This window comes from Barbus barbus (assembly GCF_936440315.1).
Source record: "Barbus barbus genome assembly, chromosome: 25".
Lineage (NCBI taxonomy): Eukaryota > Metazoa > Chordata > Actinopteri > Cypriniformes > Cyprinidae > Barbus > Barbus barbus.
Window position 1 is genome coordinate 5,193,627 of NC_136753.1, and position 22,729 is coordinate 5,216,355.

Here is a 22,729-nt window from a genome sequence, read left to right on the forward strand (position 1 = left end):
GTCTTTTCCGCTGTCCTCACCACTCTCTGTAAAGACCTCCAGTCAGAGGCTTTACAGTCCCCAGACCATACAGAGATGCAGCTGGTCAATATGCTCTCTATAATACCTTTGTAGACAGTACTGAGGATAGGAGAGGGAAAGTGTGCTCTTCTCATCCGAAGCAGACACGATGTTAGCGGTCCATGTCAAACTATCTGTGATCTGCACCCCCAAAAACTTGACACTACTGACTACTTCCACCACAGTGTCATTGATGATAAGTGGTGTGTGCCTGTGCTGCTTTTTCTTGAAATCAACAATGATCTCCTTTGTTTTTTCAACATTCAGGAGCAAGTTATTTGTATTGCACCAGTCCACAAGCTGTCTCACCTCCTCCTTATAGGCCTGTTCGTTGTCATCCTGAATGAGGCCCACCACTGTCGTATCATCCGCATACTTCACAACATGGTTTGTACTGAACCTGGCACGGCAGTCATGGGTCATCATAGTAAACAGTAATGGGCTCATGACGCAGCCCTGAGGGGAGCCGGTGCTCAGAGAGATGACATGGAGGTGTGATTTCCAACCCTCACAAACTGAGGTCTCTCTGTTAAAAAGTCCAGTAGCCAGTTACACAAGGGGGTACCAAGGCCCAAAGGTCCCAGTTTGCTTACCAAATGCTGGGGGATAATCGTATTGAATGCCGAGCTAAAATCCAAGTCCACTGTTATCACAACCTTCTTCAATTTCTTTCATCTAGTCGTTCTTTTCTCTTGTTCTTTTAGTGGGTTTCACACTCTGTCATTCCTGATTTCTGGGATTTGTCTTTCTGTCTTTCTGCGGGCGTCTCTCCAAGTACCATTTAGGGAAACTGGGTTAGCATCATTCCTCTATCTCTCTACCCACCACCAGTTCCTTCTCTCCTTCATTCTAATGGCTTCATATCTCATGCTTAATTGTCTTCTTTAAAGTCAACATGAAATGAAATTTGACCCCATTTACTTTCCTAAAGCATCTTTTTAGTCTCATTGTAGATGATTCATCAGTGCACATTACTGCGGGGAAAAACAAATGTCAGTCTTTGTAAGCATTTGTCAAAATGTAATAACGTGCACTTCCTCTGGAATGACTTTTCTTGGTGACAGCAGGTCTAAAATACATAGAGAGTGCTCTCCGTTAGCATTCTCATCTCAATGGAAGTTGCTTGGCGGGCGCAGGACCACCTGGAGGTACACGTTTCAAAATCTGCCAAATTCTGGGTGCTTAGGTCTGCAGCCAAGTTATTTTGAGCCACAAATGCCAAGTGACTATTCACTTTGCAGCTGCAGGAAAATGACATCATGACAGGCAACACTGATTGGCTGATGGCACCACAAGAATTCACACAAACCCTTAATTAGTGACTATCCATGAAAGGCGGCAGACAGCATTTTACACCAAAAAACAAACATGCTTTAATATAATATTATATATATAAAAAACATATATGATGCATTTCAAATAATAAACAAATGTGAAAAATATTGTAGAAATTGAAAATATGAAAACTATGTTTATATTAAACTAGCATTTTATATATTTTACTTTAACTATTTTTGATTAAAATACATTCCTATTTAAAAGTTTGGGATTGGTAAGTTTTTTATGTTTGACAAAGCTACATTTATTTGATCAAAAATATGGTAAAAACATTGATTCTAGGAAATATTATTATTAAAATAACTGTTTTCTATTATAATATATAGCTTTTCATATTAATTACTCCAGTCTTCAATGTCATGTGATCTTTCAGAAATCATTCCAATATGCTAATTTGTGGCTCAAAAAACATTTTTATAATGTTAAAAACATAATAAACATAATATTTTTGTGAAAACCACAATACATTTTGTTTTTTAGGATACTTTGATAAATAGAATGTTGAAAAGAAAAGTGAGATTTTATTGTAACAATATAAAATTTGATCAATTTACAATAATATGTCCTTTCTGTATATAACTTATTAGAAATAAAATATTAATTTATTTAAAAAAAATCTTACAGAATCCAAACCCTTGAACTATTATTTGTTATCAATTTCGTTAAGCTTTTATTTTAAAGCACATTTAGAGTTATTTTCTTCTCTTTTTGCAAACATTTCCCTCTTTTAGTTAGCAAATACGCTTTTAATGCTAGTTATCATTGTTAATTGCCAAACAATTTGGTTTGCTGAATCCTTCTTTTCTATTTTAAACTCAAGCACATATTTTCTCTGTTTTACTGGGCACACTTCCAGCTTTCTTGCTACCTAGCAACCTTGAAGAATTGCCCTTCCGTGATTCTTTTCAAAATGAAGGTCACAGCCGTGCACGATGCTTGTGTTAAGCAGTGTGTTCAAATCCTGACACAAGTCATACGAAAGGGCCTTCATTTTCTCCATTTTTCATATTCCCATCCACAAACGGTCCCGCTTCTCTCTTTACTCCAGATCATCTCTCGCTCCATGCCCACATGGCCAACTCCCAGTGTTCCCAAGGCTGAATAGGAGTGTTAAACAAAAGCTGATGCCTTAATCTAAGGCTTACTAAGATTAGGCTGTGGATCGTCTCTGCAGAGAGAGGTTAAACACATCCTCTGGGCAATGGTGTACACTTACAAGAGCTGAGTGCGGATGACACGGATCTCAATGAGAATATCATATTTAATATTTCTCTCTCTCTTCCTCGTTCTTCTTTTACACCCTATTCTCCATCAATGTTTTGTATTCCTCTGCCTCTCTCAAACACTCATTAGAGACGAAAAATGGATTGATGCAGCCCTATTAAAACTAATCCATTTTTTTATGTATTTCTATACAAAAAAAAATTGTTAAAACCAGTAAGAATTGCAAGAATTATTTCTTGTAATATTCCAGTTTTGGAAAAGAAAATGTCATCTAATAATTTATAGTGAGAGATCATAAATTGATATTTGAATTCCTTATATGAAAGTTCAAATTTTATGTTGTTTTTTTGTCATGTAAATGAGAGTTTTACGTTACATTTTATGTTATCAAATTAATTTTTATTTTAGTGTCATGTGGCTCTAACCTGATCTCATGAAAGTGCGTTTAAATGGCACGATTTTCTGTTTCTGTTTGGTGTACTATTTATATGCAGAAATTGACTTTGGCGTGCCGATGTTGCACAATGGTTAGGTTTAGGGTGCATATTATATGTTCGCCAAAATGTGTATCATATGCATGCCAACAAAGTGCGTATCATATGCACTCAAAAAAGGAGTATTATATGCACGTCAAACACGTGTGTATCATATCCATGCCAAAGTCACTTTCTGTGTATAAATAGCATGCAAAATAAAAAAAAGTGCATTTTCATGAGAAAATGGGTGTCACTGTGTTTCTTGACCACCTGGGTTTTTTGATGGTTGTCAGTATATTAGAAAGTTACCAAGTTGATTTTCTTACTTCCATAGGTTAATACATTAACATTATATTAGTTAATGAAATACATTTTTTTGAACTGTAAATGTAAATTCATTTTACGGTAAGTACAATCTGTCAAATTTTGTTACTGTATTTTTTTTACGGTAAAGTTTTAGCAAACACAGCTCCGATTTTTTACACAGATTTATTTTTTCTTTTAAAATGTATTGTAAGAGACAATATTTGCCTTAAATGTTCTGTCTGACCTAAAAACAAACAACAAAAAAGTAAGAGCATCACCCAATCTCACATTAATTATAAAAGCAATTAGTTTCTGTACTCAAATTTGATTGGCCAATCAGTAACAGGACATTTAACTGTTTGTATGACTCTAATTGCCTGTGTTCCCAACATTTCAGACAGGAGCAGGTGATAATATAACATGGTTTTGTGTTTGATATTGCTTGAATAAATCAGTCACAAGTCTCTCTTTCTCTACTATCTCTCCACTACCATCCTCAGACAAACAGAATGAGGTCACAGAAAAACACTTATAGCAAACCCACAGCACTGACATATAGGAGCACACGATCCCCAAACATCCATCATGAATGGAGAGTTGTGACATCAGCCAGCTGCAGCCTCTGACTGCATGACGCTGAATATCTCTTCTGGGCCAGAGCCCACTTCAGATCAAACACACAGCTTCCATATTTACCAGAAAAACAGACTGCCAAAAACTCATATTACAGCATGAATAATTTAAGGTGTATTTGTCAGCATTTGTAGATTTCATTAAAGCACCATTAATGGACTAGTTTCACCTGCTGTTACTGGTTCCATGGAACACACACACAAAAAGACTTCTTTACATTGATTTTTTCATACAACAACGTTTGATTTTTAGTGGTTATTTACTGGCATGATCTGAGGTTTTATTCATGCCTGTAGCACAAAACGCGCTGAAGGTTAATGCTTAAAGCTTTTTCAAATTACTAGCCCCAAGTATGAGCGAGAATAAAGTGGTGCTTGCATCAACAAGCTAATAACACAACACATAAACTATTTTTGAAATTGGACAGTAACATGGTGTATATATATATATATTGGGCTTTGATATGATTTCAACCCAAGCTAATCTGAAAAAAAGTGCCTGTTGCGACATTTCTGCAAAATTATGTTGCTTCTTGCACATTTTGCAACACTTTCAAAGTGAAATGGCTAGGGAGTGGTGATAAAAGTGTGTTCGGTTTTACTTGAAACAGTTGAACATGAATCTAGCAAAAATGTTTATGTTGATTGCTGTACATATTGTGTCAGTACTTGAATGGTCCACATTGCTTACGCTCCACATTTCAATGCTGTACCAGGTGTGCTACAGAGCAATTTTGCCATGTTAGAAAAGCCATACATATGGAGCAAGTTATGTGATACAAACATCAAAATGTATTAAAGTATTTTGAGGTCATACCCCTGTAATATAATTGGCATGAAAAGGAATAAAAGTCATTGGAGTTTTACTGTCACTAATGTTAATTTCAGCTGCAAGTGCAGTGAATTGTATATATAGGAACGTTTTCGTAGTTTCGACAAAATGTCAGTGCAGGCATGCTTTTCTGATCAGACTTTGTCCATGTTTCCTTAAGTAAAATGTGGGTTTCAAATGGATATTAACAGCAACATCAAGCAACAAATACTTATGTAACTTGTGCAAAATTTTGTTCTATCAGTGTCTTTGGTTATGGTGTGGGTTTGTGAGGTTTGTAAAGACAACCTCTTCTAGATTCATTATATAATACTTGAAGCCTTCAACATCTCTATAACTGTTATACTTATTTCAGTCCAGCATTTTACAATTTCATTTTTAATGCACTTCATTTTAAACAAATCTTATCTAAATTAAGTGTTAAATGTCCATTTCCCACCTACTCTTCGACCCTAGGCTATTTTCACTATTGTACCTTCAAAATGTCTCTGTTAATTGTTTCATTTCGTTGACTTCACTCTCCACCTCATCAAGACGTGGCACGTTGCTGAATAAACAAATGGGATGTCATGTTAATGTTAATGTTTGTGACTGCAACACTATGAATGCTTTGTAACAAGTTTCTTTTATTCCTTCCAATAAAAGTCCTTGACAAAGAAGTTGTTGACTTATACAATATATTCCAAATCCTCTGAAATCATATTACATCTTTGTGTATGAAATTTAGTCATTATTAGCTGAAAATCATACTCCCCAATGTGCAGTAGCTCTGAAATCTAAATACAGCATGTCAAGATACATCACACTATCAGCAACTGGTCAAAGACATGAAAATCAATGAAATTTGAAGTGTGTCCAAACCTAGTACAATGATTGGTGACACATCACTTTTAAACACGACTGAAATTTGAGAGCTACTATAAACGTGAACATTCAAAGACTTGGAAAATAATGCACAAGTCATTAAAACTTTTTTTGTGTTTAACAGAAAATGGGTTTTAAAAAAACACGAATAAATGTTGACAAATCTTTCATTTTTTAGGAAACTTTTGCTTTTAAGAAATTCAAAGCATTGTGAACTGAATTTCACTCCTCCTTGTTAAACTATCTGTAGTGAAATGGAACTGACCTCGATCCAGCACTCAGTAGCACTCCACTCATTAGGGAACACAAATGTCTGTGACTGCTGTGAATTAGAGTCACTTGACATCTTCAGATGTGGAGAGGCAGCATGTCTCAGTAATTAAGCCCTTCAGCGGGGTTCAAACACGTGTTTATAGTGAGAAAAGATGCCTTGTTTAAGGCGCTAGAACTGATGGGAGAGTTTTTCCCTTTTCACTATCACTGTTTCCAGATTCTACTCTCAGCAAAAGATAGAAACCTCTAACCGCCCACACACACTCCAAGAACCCACATATTCACACACGTGCACACACATTCACGCACACACACACACACAGGGCGCAGATGCAAACGCTCACTATCCTCAAGACAAAGAGAAAAGCCAGTTACACACAAAGAGAGCATGCTTACACACATGCACACAGTTTTCCTACATAGATATGTCCATCTCTGAATGAAAGAGAAGAAATGTCCAGATCACATTTCACTTCAACATCAAAATAAAAAACAAGTCAAGAAATGAAAAATCAAGGTTCCTTTTGAATATAAAGGTCCTTGTACTACAAATCCAAAAACAGCTTTTATTGAAATCAAGCTGCCTAAACAGTTTGTCTCATATTTTATGTCAGTATGATGCAATAGTGTGATGAAATAGTATTTTATATTTTATGTCAGTATGATGCAATAGTGTGATGTGAGGGGCAGTCGTGGCCTAATGGATAGAGAGTTGGACTTGTAACCCGAAGGTCGTGGGTTCGAGTCTCAGGTCCGGCAACCACGACTGAGGTGAGACCCTTGAGCAAGGCACCGAACCCCTCAACTGCTCCCCGGGCGCCGCATTGATGGCTGCCCGCTGCTCCAGGTGTACCTGGATGGGTTAAATGCAGAGAACGTCCCTTTCCCCCTTCCCCTGGGGGAAGTTGTGGCCTAATGGTTAGAGAGTTGGACTCGTGATCCAAAGGTTGCGGGTTCGAGTCTCCGGCCGGCAGGGATTGTAGGTGGGGGGAGTGAATGTCCAGCGCTGTCTCCACCCTCAATACCACGACTGAGGTGCCCTTGAGCAAAGCACCGAACCCCCAACTGCTCCCCGGGCGCCGCAGCATAAATGGCTGCCCACTGCTCCGGGTGTGTGTTCACGGTGTGTGTGTGTTCACTGCTGTGTGTGTGCACATTGGATGGGTTAAATGCAGAGCACGAATTCCGAGTATGGGTCACCATACTTGGCTGAATGTCACTTCACTTCACTTCACTTCATGAAAGACCTGCAGAAGATTGCCTCTTTAACCCTGCCCAACAATTTGCACATGTAGTAGAAGGTGAGTAAAAATTAAAGAGGTGCAAACACAGGATTACTCAAGCAACAAAATGATAGCGATTCCTCAGAGGATTACAAGATGCTGTGTGCCAAATTTTGGAAAGAGTTTTTATATTGCTTTCCTTGTGATCTTAACACCATGTCCACACCAGATGTGACCGTTGTTGCATCACGTTGCACTATAGGCTACACTGGATGCAACAAAGTGACTGTTGGAAATCTCCTTAATGTACTGTACGTTGTGTCACATTGCATCACGCTGCATCCAGTGTAGACAGAATCACCGACTACATTTACATGGACATCAGTAATCTAATTATTTACCTTATTCTGAATAAGACAATATTATGATTAAGGTGTTTACATGAGTTGCTTTTAGAATAATCCTTTCATGTTTCTGTTTTACATGTTATAGTTCATAGATTGATTAATGCACATGTCATTACGTCCCCACGCAACGCCATATGACGTCCCCTCAAGAATTTCACATACAGGGCAACTGCTTTTTTGCGCCTTTGAAGGGCACTTGGGGAAGGGGACGCCATTTGTAGGGATGTTCCAAATGAAAGTGAACAACTTAATCCCTTCATGAAAATATAAATCTCTGTTTTTCATAGAAAATTGTTTCCCAATTATAGCAGTGGGCATTTACTTCCAAGTCTTGAAAATGGCACGCCGATCAAAACATAGCTTTTCAAAGAGTTACTTTTAAAGTTATTTCTAAATTATTTCGTTTTTTTGATTTTACTAACATTATAAGTGGACATTTCCTAATCCACCCCTCTTTATGCTCACATAGAACCCTATACATCACATTTTGTTTTGTTTTTTCACTTTTTTTGCATTTCTATACTTATGTTGCATTATGTTACATAAAATAAAATAACACAACACAAATAAAATATAACAATATAATTTAAATAAGATACAAGCTCACATGGCAAAAAAATGTATCACTAAAATAATTTCACATTCAAACACATAGACTAGATAGACATGGCAAGAAAAACACACAGCTTTGCCCAAATTAAACCTCAGGTGCCTCTCAGCGAGCAGAGGGAGCCTCAGGTGTCCCTGTGCACACTGCTGTCATCTCCATGTGAAGAAAGACAAGATGGTGAGCTTTTTTCACCTTCTGCTCTCATTTGCACAGATGAGGAACGTGTATGTATGTGTGTGTGTGTGCAGCATGTGTAAAAATACTCAAAAGTGAAGAAAGCCTCTTTGGTGTTTGAATATGTAGTATCTCACCATCTGTTTCTGTGATGTTGGGTGAGACAGACATTAATTCACCCTCCCTCTGATAATGAATCATTTGATACTGCTGGGAAATCTGTATTTTTTCCTGGCTAGCTGAATCGAGACTCTTGTGTTGACCTCATCTAGCTTCCATTCACTGCACTGCATCACACTGTAGAGATCTGACCTTGTTAATGTCACTTATGCTGGGACTGGCCTAAATAAGAAAGACATGATGTCCCAACCCTGACATCCAAACAAGAGACAGAGCAGGCCCAAAACATGCCCTACACAAGTACATGAACGCTTCTAGCCACGCTACCATTCAAAAGTTTGAGGTCAGTACGAGTTTTTTTTTTTTTTAAAGATTACTTTTATTCAGGAAGGATGCATTAAATGTATCAAAAGTCACAGTAAAAAAAAAACTGCTGTTAATGTGCTCTTTATATTAATCAAATGTCACACTTTCCACAAAAATATTAAGCAGCACAACAGTTCTCAACATTTATAATAAGAAGAAATATTTATTGAGCATCAAATCATCATATTAGAATGATTTCAGATGGATCATGTGACACTGAATATTGGAATTATGGATGCGGAAAATACAGCGTTTGTCATCCCAGGAATAAAAGGACATTATTAAATTAGTGCTGTCAAACGATTAATCGCATCCAAAATAAAAGTTTTTGTTTGAATAACATATGTGTGTGTTCTGTGTATATTTATTATGTATATATAAATACACACACATACAGTAAATATTTTTTAAATATTTACATGTGTTTACATGTCTATATTTATATTCATATCATTTATATTATAAATAAAGTAAAGTAAGTAAAAAAGGAAGTAAAGTAAAGTAAAGTTTATACATGCATGTGTGTGTATTTATATATACATAATAAATATACACAGTACACATACATATATTATGTAAACAAAAACGTTTATTTTTTGGATGCGATTAATCGTTTGACAGAACTATATTAAAATATTAAAAATATTAAATATTAAAATAGATTTTTTTATTTATTTTAATAACGTTTTATTTATACACAATATTACTGTTTTTACTGTATTTATAGTCTCGCATAGCCAGACCTTCAGACTGACGGCAGAAGGTCAGGAATATATGTCCGTTTTCATTGGCCAAGGCCCACCCATGAGGCCGTTTGACCGACATGTCAAACAACCAATCATAGTTCGTTTCGTTTAGCGTCACGTTTCATGGTGTGGAAATGTCGCCACAGTGTGTGAAACTCTCAGATGTATTTTAAAGATTCAATGCCGCAAACTTTAAATATTTCACATACTTTTGAAAATCCAGCGTGATGGGGTTTGGCGCCATGGCATCTTTGTTTCCCGGCAGACCGAAAATAAATGCAACACTCGCATCTCCCAGAAATCCGGTTTAATTCATCCAGTCAGATGACGACTTCAACATTCCTGAAGTGTTTCCAGAAAAGTGTGCCATATGCATCAGACGTTTAGCCAGCGGTCCGTGGGCGTGACGTCTGAGGCTGAGACTACTGTATTCATGATTGAATGGAGCTTTGAGCAAAAGAGACAAACCTTTTACAATAAGTTAAACCTCTTAAGGTAGGGTCACATTAGTGAATTTTTTTGTGCAAAAAGGTCAATAGTCCACCATAAAATGTACAGATGCATCAAGAACTGCTCGCACAGCACATTTACAAACCAAGAAGCTTGCCGTTTGTCAAAAAGATTAATTTACATAACCAATCAGCATGCAGAAGTTCCCAGCTGCATGGATTCCTATTGAATTGACAGAATTTCACCCGTAAAATGAGCTGAACTATGGTAAATGTGACCAAATAGTCACTGCAAACTAAAGATTTTCTTAACTTATTGGGTTTGTTGCAAGCAGCCATACAGATGACACACACACACACACACACACACACAGACACAAAAACCATACGCTGGTTAATCTGTTTTTTTTGGGGGGCAAGTAAACCAAATTGACCAGTACTAGTTGATCAACTAAAGCCAATATGAAAGCACCCAAAACAAACCTTACCAATATTACATACAGTATAGCTGTTCACTCGGAGTGTTTACTAGCTGGATTTTTTTCTCCTTTCTCATTCTCATGTTCATTTTCTTGTAAGTAAATGATAATTCTCTTGAATAGCACAATTGTTTTCCCTAGAATGCATTAAAGAGCAATTAAAAGAGATTTTAATATGAAATCAAAATCTGCTATTCACAATTTATAGCTATATACTTGTACTTTATGTGAACAATACTTAAAAGTATAATTTTGATTTCCTCTAAGAAATTTTAGGACACTGTCACACTCAAACACACTCATTAACAATCCCCCACGCTGACACAATGACGTACACACACGTGTGGCACCTCAGAGAAGTGTGAGTTTACGAATGGCAGTAGAACTCTTACGGTGACGGTGGGGATGGCGGTGACCAGCGAATACACCAGCACTGGAGGAGCATTGCTGTCATCTTCAGGTCCAGGATACGGCTTGGAGAAGGCTTTATCGAAGCAGAAGAATCCTTGAACGTGCACTGGGAACGTGTCCGTATACTCAAAGTAGTAAGCCAGGAGAACCGTTCCTGCCATGATCACCAGCTGGAAATAGAACATGATTCCAGTTTAGAATAGAAAATCCGTTCTAATACGTGGATTGTGGTGTTCTGGAATAAAATACAAGCTGCAGTTGGAATCTTCGGCTGAGTGAAGGAATAAACACAAGAAAATAAAAAAGACAATTCTCCCCCCGTAAGAGAAGTGACAGAAGATTTTGTTGCGTGAATGAGGGAAGGCAGCATGAAAGGATGCTGAGAGAATGGCTAGAATCTCTTCAGCTGTGCCTATTTGTAGAAATATAAAAAGAGAGGCATGGAAGACACAAAAAAAGAAAGAGGCATTTTACGGAAAAGAAAACAAGCAAATGAGAATGATCAAGGGAAAGAAGAAAAATGGGGGAGGAGGAAAAGAGATGGTAATGTAGTAGAGCGCGAGAGAGAGGAGGACTGGAGGGATGAGAGAGAGACAGAAACCCTGGGAGGGAGGGAGAGAGAGAGAGAGGGGGGGGAAGGGGGGTGTGCATCTGTGCTCACAGCGGGAGAGGAAATGGGTACATCGCTACAAGTATAACATGCAGTTCTTTTAGATTTTTAGGCAGCAAAGATAAATAGCATGCCATTTATTACAAAAATTGACGGAATGGCACTTTCACAGAATAGAGTACAAATAGGGCCTGAAACTCTAAAAAATGTTTTCTTTCCAACAAATGGTCAGTGAAATTGCATGCTTTTTTTCAGAATCTTAAGAAAATGCTGACTGACAACCCTAAATATTATATCAGCCATGCATACAGCATGTTTTTGTTAGTTTGCAATTTGTATTTTCCAGCAATAAACATTACATACATAAAAATGTATTAAAAATGGCATGGCAGAATGGGAAACAGGGTTCCATATTTAGCCTAAACTGTGGGTCAGAATGGGGTTTGCTAATTTGGAACAACACTTGGTTTACATTTGACAAACTAACTTTTCCTTTTTTTTTTTCTTACAATAACTAAGGTAACAGAGTTGATTCTAATCTAATAGATAAAGGGTTAGTTCACCCAAAAATGAAAATTCTGTCATTAATTACTCATCCTCATGTCGTTCCAAACCCGTACTTAGTTCATCTTCGTAACACAAATTAAGATATTTTTGATAAAAACTGAGAGCTCTCTGATCCTCCGCAGAAAGCAATGGAACTGAAATGTTCCCAGGTCCAAAAACGTAGTAAGGACATCGGTAAAATAGTCCATGTGACATAGTGGTTCAACCGAAAGCTACGAGAATAAATTATTCAACAATTTTTGAAGAGTACCCCAGAACGTAATCAACGTAATCGGTGTCGTTTACATTCAGAATGCACACGCTGTCTACTGAACTCCGCGAAAGCGCGTGCATGCTGAACATGAACACTGATGTCACACAGAATATTTTACTGATGTCCTTGCTATGTTTCTGTACCTGGGAACATTGCAGTTGCATTGCTGTCTATGGAGGGTCAGAGAGCTCTCAGGTTTTATCAAAAATATCTTAATTTGTGTTCTGAAGATGAACTGAGGTCTTACGGGTTTGGAACGCCATGAGGGTGAGTAATTAATCACAGAATTTTCATTTTTGGGTGAACTAACCCTTTAAAAGCGCTATCTTTCACAGTTTTTTCTAATGGTGAGAAAACACTGAATTTGTCTTTATTGCTGTATACTTTCTGTTCAACCCAGTCACATTGAGAAATTTCCCCCTTTAAAAATAATGTTTGTTGCTTCTAACATCAAATTATAATTTTTTACTACATTTTTGAATACTGGTAAGTTATAGTCTTTATCAGTATTTTGCGCACACAAATCAGCTTTGTGAAGCTCAATAGTTCAGTGTTGTGGAAATCATCACAGTGATCCAATTAATAACAGACAAAGTATTCTGTTTTTGGCACAAAGAAAGAATATTAACTGTGATCAATGGGGTGTGCTGGAAATAAATTTACTTGCTAAACCTATTAAGACATTTTCTGAATTAATCATCAACCCCCATAACGTTCAACTGCAAAAACTTAATAATTTAAGAACTGGCAATTGTAATATTCATAGTTTGACATGTTGGGGAGGGGGTTTGGGGTAATGCATCCCTCGAATGTGGTCCTTCAGTGTCTTTCTAGGGTTTACAGTCCTTGGTCAGACATAAACCTTTGAAATGATATATAGTTAAAGTCAAAACTTTACATACACCTTTCAGAATCTGCAAAATGTTAATTATTTTACCAAAATAAGAGGGATCATACAAAATGCATGTTATTGTTTATTTAGTACTGACCTGAATAAGATATTTCACATAAAATATGTTTACATATAGTCCACAAGAGAAAATAATAGTTGAATTTATAAAAATGACCCCATTCAAAAGTTTACATACACTTGATTCTTAATACTGTGTTGTTACCTGAATGATCCAAAGCTCTGTTTTTTTGTTTTGTTTAGTGATTGTTGTTTATGAGTCCCTTGTTTGTCCTGAACAGTTAAACTGTCTGCTGTTCTTCAGAAAAATCCTTCAGGTCTCACAAATTCTTTGGTTTTCCAGCATTTTTGTGTATTTGAACCCTTTCCAACAATGTCTGTATGAGTTTGAGATCCATCTTTCCACACTGAGGACAACTGAGAGACTCATACGCAACTATTACAGAAGGTTCAAACGCTCACTGATGCTCCAGAAGGAAAAACCATGCATTAAGAGCGAGGGGGTGAAAACTTTTGAACAGAATGAAGATGAGTACATTTTTCTTGTTTTGCCTAAATATCATATTTTTTTTCATTTAGTACTGCCCTTCAGAAGCTACAGAAGATACCTACATGTTTTCCAGAACACAAATTAAGTTAAATTTACCTTAATCTTCAAATTCAAAAAGTTTTCAGGCCCTGGCTCTTAATGCATGGTTTTTACTTCTGGAGCATCAGTGAGCATTTGAAAATTCTGTAATAGTTGCATGTGAGTCCCGCAGTTGTCCTAATATAAATATAAATATTATAAATATTCCGTCACAAATAATACCTTCAACAATTATGACTCCCAGACAAACTACAGTTAAGAAAGGCCAGTAGATGTGCAACTTCCAGCAGAGACTCCGGAACTACATGTCTACATATCTACAAATAAAAATGTTTTTTTCCAAAACCTAAATAAACTGATCCAGAGGGTTAGTTCTACTCCTGGTCTTGTAGGGATAATTGGTATAGATTATAATTCTATCATCCAGTGCTTGAGTTTGTGATAAACAATTCTGAAAAACCACAAAGCTCTTGTATAAACCGTTGCCTACTTATTGCTTCATTCTTGTTCTCCTCCAGTAAGATCTTTTCTGCTGACTGCTCCCGCTGTGTGTGCTTTCATGTTATTTCTAGCTCCTATCCCACATGAACATGAACATGAGTTTTCCACTCTACCTCATCTAAAAGCTATCAACAGAGTTCTGCATCCAGCTTTAGTCTGCTTTGTAAGTCCTCACAGTGCTTCCTAACCTGTTTTTGTCATTGATAACTCAACAGCCACATCAGTAGCCTTTCATCAACATCAAACTAGAAACGGATTTAACCAATATTATACTGGATACTTCGTTAAAGTACCATTTATTAAAATGATTTACGTTTAAACAAAAACCATACTGTGGGTGAAAAAGACTCATTAATACGTATTTCCCCCTTGTAATGAGACACATGATCTTGTTTGTCACAAGCCAACTCACATTAATGGCCAACCATGGAGAATCGTTCTTGAGAAAAGCCTGACAATGATTTACAAATTTATTTACAAATCAAATTCACATTTTTGTATGAAAATCACCATCTCAAAACAAATCCTGATGGCTGATTTTCACGCAGTCATGCAATCTAAAGATTTGATTGCTGGCTAATATAAGATAAAACCCAATTTGAATCCTGCCACATTCACACAGTCCTGTGTCACAGGGGTAAAAAGTATGCTTTCCAAAGTAGGTTACAGCTAACGATTTTGATGGCTTCACCTAACAGTTAATCAAATGAAATAATTCAATCTTGACACAAGGCTTTGAATAATAATTCACTTATGCCTCATATCCTGTGTTGATTACAGTATTGTAAACACAAACGGTCTAATACAGTTTTAGTGTGGAATTAACAATTTGCTTGAAGATAATCCTCATTCAAACATAACCCAGAGAAATCCTCTCTAAACTGGTTTGGAATAAATCTGGTATACAGAGAATTAAACTAATACAACTTTCACAAGAATCCAAAAATTCCCTCTACAAGTCTTGATTTATATATTGTAAGATTTTCTTAAATGAATGTTCACAACAAACAAAAAGAAAATTGAGTACAATCCTGTAGCATATTTCAAGTTACATACATTGCTCAATGCAACCACAGAATGTCTTGTACCTAATGCTATAATTTATACTCAACCTTTGTTAAAATATTACCTGTTTTCCTTCTTACAAATAAAAGTAACATTAAAATAAAGTCCATAAAAAAAAAAAAATCCAGGGTGAGAACATGTGTCCTACTTCAATTCCATCCATAATAACCTCAAATGATCTTCATTATGTATATAAATATTGAATATTGAGTGCGTATTCGTAAGCATGTACATTTACACACACACAGGCGTATATTATACATGTCTGTCTATATACTGATCATCTTTTATTTATCTATAGCAACAAAATCAGACCTTTTTTCTGATACATATTCAACCCATTTCCTCCACTTTCCCAGAAAGGCATCCTTCTTCAAGTTAACCAAAAAAGTGATCTTTTCCATTGTATAAATCTCTATGGTCACATCTATCCAATATCTAAAGTTGGTCTCTCTTGTTTAACCATTTATGTGTGATTGCTTTCTTACTGGCTGCCAAAAGCACACCCATCAGGTATTTATTATCTGCTGTAATTATATCTGGATATCCGCAGCCAAAATACAACAATTTGCTTTCTAGAGGTATGTCTCTTCTAAAAATACATTCAAGAGCCTCCTGCATTTCTTTCCAGTATTCTTGAATATGTAGACATTCCCAAAATATATGATAGTGATTCGCTTCATTACATCCACAGTTTCTCCAACATTTTGAAGAGATATTATTGTATTTGGCTGATTGTACTGGTGTTTAAAAATATCTAATAAGGTTTTTCCAACAGTATTCCTTCCAATTTATTGAACTAGCTGATTTCCATTGAAATCTCCATATATTAGACCACTCTAGATTTTCTTAATTTTTAATCATAAGGATGGATTAAACTGCAATAACAGTGATAGTAAAGACATTTTCATTGTCAAAAAATTCCAATAAATGCTGTGCTGAACTTTCTTTTCACCAAAGAGTCATGAAAATAAATATATCATGGTTTCCATAACAATCTTACTAACTCAATAACTGTTTTCAACACTGCTAAAAAATAAGCATAACAAATCAGTATATTAGAATGATTTCTGAAGGATCGTGTGACACTGCAGAAATAATGCTAAAAATTCAATTCACCTTTGTTCATCACAGGAATCATTTACTGATTACTGCAAAATTGTGACCCTGGACCACAAAACCAGTCTTATGTCGCTGGGGGATATTTGTAGCAATAGCCAAAAAATACACTATATGGGTCAAAATTATTGATTTTTATTTTATGCCAAAAATCATTTGGATATTAAGTAAAGATCATGTTCCATGAAGATATTTTGTAAATTTCTTAACGTAAATATATCAAAACTGAATTTTTGATCAGTAATACGCATTGCTAGGAACTTCATTTGAACAACTTTAAAGGCGATTTTCTCAATATTTTTTTGCAAACTCAGATTCCAGATTTTCAAATAGTTGTATTTCGGCCAAATATTGTCTGATCCTGACAAGCCATACATTAAGCTTATTTATTCAGCTTCTAAAAATGTAAGACACTTAAGACTAGTTTTGTGGTCCAGGGTCACAATTATCAACAGGACCTGTAAGAGAAATGCAATTTCATTACCTCATGTGTACATGTTTGAAAGGCAATGAAAGCAGATGTGACTTTGTGTATTCATTCAACAACAATGCCTAAAATTAAAGACAATAGCCTGAATGTTTAACTATAATGTGAATGTCTGTAATAAAGTGCACTCAGACTAATGCTTGAGGTTCTTCATCAAAATGAATGAAAAATGCATTGCACAACGACCTGACCGGAGTGACAGAATTGAGTTCATTATCTCGTTTTCAATAGATGTGCTAATTGCGAGCAGAAAGCATGTGTGCTTGCTTAGCAATGCTAGAGAATAAAGGTCACGCATTCACATAAACAGCAGGAAAACAGGACAGATGGGCATAAGTCAAATTAACCTAACATTCTCAGATGAAACAATTAGAAATGTATCCAAGAAACAAGGCTGGTTTTGACATCTTGGGTTGAGAGAAATATGTCACGGACGTGTTTGATGACACATGGGACTTTTAAAGAGTGGTCCCACTTTTGTGGCTTCATTTCTCAGAGCGAGTCAGTTTTTTAGTCTTTCTGGATTTTTAACTGCTGTGCCAGCAGATGAAAATTCAGCCGTCATGCTAACACTGCCACTCTGTCAAAAACTGACAAGATGGTGACAGAGAGAAAGAAACTTTGACTATTGCCGTTAGCAGTTTTGCACAGGAAACAGAAAAAAAACCCCAGCTTAAACCAGCCAGACCAAGCTAGTTATGTCAGTTTTAGATGGGTTTATGGACCAGCTGACCAATTAGTGAAACCAGCTTCAGCTTTGCCAGGCTGGGGAGAAGATATACTACCTTAAACCACTTAAAACCAGCAAAAACTGATGCAGAATTAAGCATTTTAGTTTGCTTGTTTGCAGCAGGGTGATCTTGCATCTTTACTGTTAAAGCGTGTAAAATGAATAATTTAACAAAGTCTTCCTGACAAATAAAAGATTTTTTTTCAAAATCTTGAAAAAAAAAGAAAAAGAAAAATTTACAGCAATATTACAGCTTAATAGTCTCACCTAAATAACAAATTTGACAGGCAGCTTCCCATCCAGTCCAATAGGATAATTGTGCCCTCTGCTGTTCACAGACACTACTGTATTTCAAAGGCAGTACACAAAATTCAGTAAAATATAGTTCAAAGATTTTTTCTTTCAGATTTACCTGCCACAGATATATTGATTATTTACACTTCATCCAAGATTCTCTCTTTTATCAATATTTCTTTAATCGGAAAACAAAATCATGGTTGTCTTGTCACATGAACGGCTATTTTGCAATTTGCTGAATCATACAGAAGGTTATATACAGTGTGTGTGTGTGTGTGTCCTACACAATGGATTTATCAAATGCTTTTATGCAGAGTGATGGAAATAAATGCTTTAGCACCACATGCGAAACCGTGGTGAACAGATGGCAAGTATGTAATAGAAAAAGTTGTGTTTTATTTATAGAAGTACAAATTGAAAAACTTTGTTCAGAAGTGGATCATTCCTATTACTCTTATTCCTCCTGTTCCAAGAAAACCCAAAGAGCCACTAGCTGAGAAGTAAGCTACATCTTTTCTTTAGCATGCATTAGGCTTTTTACAATAGCGAAGCAAGCAATATATAATCCTATTTTGCACCTGGGGAAATTACACTGCTGTATCGAGTGCAGACTGCATGACTGCAGTATTCTTTATGTAGTCTAGGGCACAAGACATTTTGAGTTACATTTCACAACTTGTTGATCGTAATTCAGTTTTCTATAGATGAAAATAATAAAGTGGCAGAGCTACTGAAGGTGTGGGATGATAAAACTGGCTCACTGAAGCTCATGTAGGATGTTCAGTGATGCCCACACACAGTCTTTAATAACACACACAAATAACTGATTTGAGGTGAATAACAAACTGGGTTGTTTCAGCAAGTTACCAAATGAAAGTTGAATTGAGAATTCATAAATGCACGTCTACCAATTATTCAGTGAAACAACTGCATGATTGACCATGTATTGTGCATGCAGGAGAATACATTAGTTAAGGTTACTATTACAAAAAGTAGAAAACAAGAGACCTACTTTAGAACAGAAAAAAACAACAGATTTTTTTTTTTGTGCAATCTGCTCAAATTCTACCAGATCTTTTTTTCCCCGTCAGCAAGCCAAATTCATTATTCATGGATAGACATTCCTTGATCTCACGGATTTAGCTTTTCCCAATAACATTTTCTTCTTTTACATTGGATGTGCCTATTATTAGTTTCTACTGAGTGAGCACTTCTGTTTTTCTACTTCGATGCATTTTCCCAGAGGATAATTTCTTTAAGTTACATATTTTACGAATATATTTTTCATGCAACACATTGCATTCTTCTCTTAATTTGCTTTTGACTTGCTTTTGTGATTGGGCTGCAAAGAACTAAGGCGAATTGTGATCAAAGTAACGATCTTTCCTCTTGGCGAACACTTCCATGTGTTCCTCCCACTTCTGCTGTTCTGTGGAAGTTCAGAATTAGTGTCTTATCTCTGGTCTTATCTAATCTCCAGCAACACACGCGCTGAACGCCAACATGGGAATGAGTTATCTCCTCTGGGGGACATAAGCGGGGACTTCAAAAACTGAACCCTAACGAAACATGTCTAACGGATTACAAGAACGCTGGGTGGTGGCAGCTCATGAGGTGAGCAGCTGGGAGATTAATCCAAAGGTTGCAGGTTCAAATCCCAACTAGAAGATTCATTATTTGGAGAATGAATCTAATACATTCTATCATAATAAAATGATCAATATTGAAAAATAAAGTACTGTAAGTTGTGCTTGATGTGTAAATATTACACTGTAAAACAATTTTTTTTAAAGCAAAACAAAAAGTAGGTTTTAAGAGAAAATTTGGAAAGTAAGCTGTAAAGTAAATTAACTGTAGAAAAAACAGTTCATTCAATGTTCTTGTTTTGCAGACATGGACAAAGCAGCTTGGACTTCATGGAAGGGAGATGTTTAAGTCACACCAAGTGTTCACTGATACAACCTGTCAGTGCTGAGAGATCCTCAAGCTTTTAATGTGCAGATAACACATGTCCCACGGTGATGAGATGAAGCACGAAATGAAACCGAGCTGGAACGGCATCAAGAAACGGGCAAAGAAAAATGCCTGAGACAATTTTACCAAATGCAACTGATAATGAGATGCAAATGTAGAACAAAGGATTATGGGCCACAAGGGAGAGCTGGACTCCAGCAGAGAGCGCTACTTTGCTACATGAAAGCGTGCTGGAGACACCGAGGAGGCTGTGCAGGGCTGGGTACATCCAAACTCTGGCTGTGTTTGGAATACTATCTTACTACTTACTGTGCACTATATACTGTAAAAAAAGCAGGCATTCCATGAAACATTATTATACTTTATTATCAATGACCTCCTCATGTTCTAAACGAGTGGCTTCTAGTTATCAACTTAAATGCATTAAAAATAATTCTGTAACAATGATTTACATTCCGTTTTAACTTCTGATCAAATAATGAGTCAAAATAGGGATTACAGCAATAATTAACTAACTCAGCATGCTTACTACATACTGAATAAATAATATGAGCAAATTTATAAGCTATTAAAACAGTCCTTTTGTGGATTTAGAGTTTGCTAAGTAAATCTGAAATATCTAATAAAACTTAAAAAAATGCTAGTAAACTGCCCAGCTAACAAAAATATGTTCTAATAATGTTTTGCAAATGTTTCCATTATGAAAATGCTATTTTTTGATGTTGTAATTTTTTTATTTTTCTTGGCTACATGAATGTTAAGGGAACATTCAATTGCATCATTTTGGAAACATTATGGGACCGTGCACTTAAATGTTTCCAGAACATTCTGAAACAAGTTAATGATAACAACTTAGTGCAGGGACCAATTCTAACTATTAAATTTGTTTATTAGCATAATAACATATTGGCTGTTTATTAGCACTTATAAATCATGTATTCTCCATGACTATATTCTACATCCCTAACCCAGTACCTAAATTTCACAACTGCCTTATTAACTATTAATAAACAGCAAATTAGTAGTTTTTTTTAGGCAAAAGTCGTAGTTAATCGTTTGTTAATAGCAAGAATTGGACATTAAAATAAATTGTGACTGTCCTAATATTTAAAAAACACCCATCTAATACATTTTTAAAGAACAATGAATGATGTATAAATAACATTTTTGTGCTAACATTTTGAAAACGTTATTAAAGACCAGATAACTTTTAATGAACCGGAATGTTAAAGGTGCTGTATGTAAGTTGTTGACTCTACTAAAGCATAAAAATACCATAATATGTCTGCAGATATTTAAGAAACATGCTAAGTTAACATACTTGTTTATCTGAAAAACAATGCTACAGTCAGTTATTCTCCTTAGAAAATGTGCTTTCCGGGCCAGAATGTCAGTCTCTGTTTTGGTTTGTGAAACCCGCCCACTGCCAGTTTACCCAATTGTATTTCGGCAGGTTGCCAGTTGGAAGAAAACGCAGCGTATTTAATTTCATTTATCGTCATTTGCACTCGTTTATGTTGATGTCGTTAATCTGGCAACCTGCATGTGCCTCAAGTCCAAGAAGGCGGGCCGGGTGAAAAAACCCTCTCCAGTATTTTGAATATGGACTGCAATACCGAGTTCAACTGCTAAGTGTCAATCCTACATACAGCACCTTTAATGATTACATGAAGAACGTTTGTTTGTAACACTGCCACAATTTTAGCCAAAGTTCAGAGAATGTTCCCTGTTAGCTGTCTGGTTTAAAAAAGCTACCAGAGCAGCCAGCCAATCAGATTAGAACTTTTCAAATTTATTTTTTCAAATTGAATTAAGTGTGAAATTTGCAGATGGTCTGTGCATGGACTGTGGGTGGTCTGTGGACGTGCTGGTTGATACTGAGGCTACAAGAGCTCCAATCGCAGACTGTCTGGGAATCTTCTCACCATGCATTAAGTGTTCCAAGTCAAAGTCAGATGAACAGCATCTGTGAAATGGCAGGTGTTGAATTTATGCTTACCGAATATCTTTCAAATATTCTTTAAAGCCTTCTCCAGCCATTTTCTTGAAGCCTATTAAATTTATTTCTCAGATTCATCTTTAGGACAGTGGTTCTCAAAAGATGTATTATTACCCCAAAATGGATCACAGGTGTGTCCTGAAAACCTTGAACAAAACTTTAGAATGCAAGATTAAAATAAATACGTTTCAGGTTTACTTGTGGTGAGGATAAACTGGGTTTGTGTTTACAAACAGAAATGACTGAAATCCAACAAATGTCAAATTACTCATTCATTCCACATCATGTTATTTCTTTTCCATATTGTTCTATAATCCACAATAAAAAAATCATAAAATAATAATAAAATAACAGTGAACACTACCAACTTTAATTGCATGGAAAATGCAATGAAAGAAATGACCCAGGGTTAACTATTTCAAATGTAAAAAGCCCTAAAATGTCTTCTTTTTTGCTCCACAGAAGAAATAAATTGTGCCACGCAAGGAAGACATGGTGCCACACAAACTCCAAAGTTTAAATTTAAGTACTTTTTAAAAAATAAACTAATAATTTTGGTACAATGTTGGAGCAAAACCAGTTTGGACCCAACCAAATTTGGGCCCGAATGTGTATTTAATGTATGTTAATTTGTACAT

General features: G+C 36.0%; 1 protein-coding gene across 1 annotated transcript in view; it reads right to left on the bottom strand.

Annotated features, from left to right (window-relative positions):
* The window catches only part of LOC306844597 (phospholipid phosphatase-related protein type 5-like), a gene marked incomplete at both ends in the record, with an annotated part of 37,580 nt that overhangs the window by 13,759 nt on the left and 1,092 nt on the right, over nucleotides 1–22,729 (bottom strand). Inside the window, one exon of the mRNA XM_079376843.1 lies at nucleotides 10,972–11,160. Within this exon, the coding sequence (XP_079232969.1) occupies nucleotides 10,972–11,160 (189 nt within the window). The remainder of the gene's footprint in view (nucleotides 1–10,971; nucleotides 11,161–22,729) is intronic.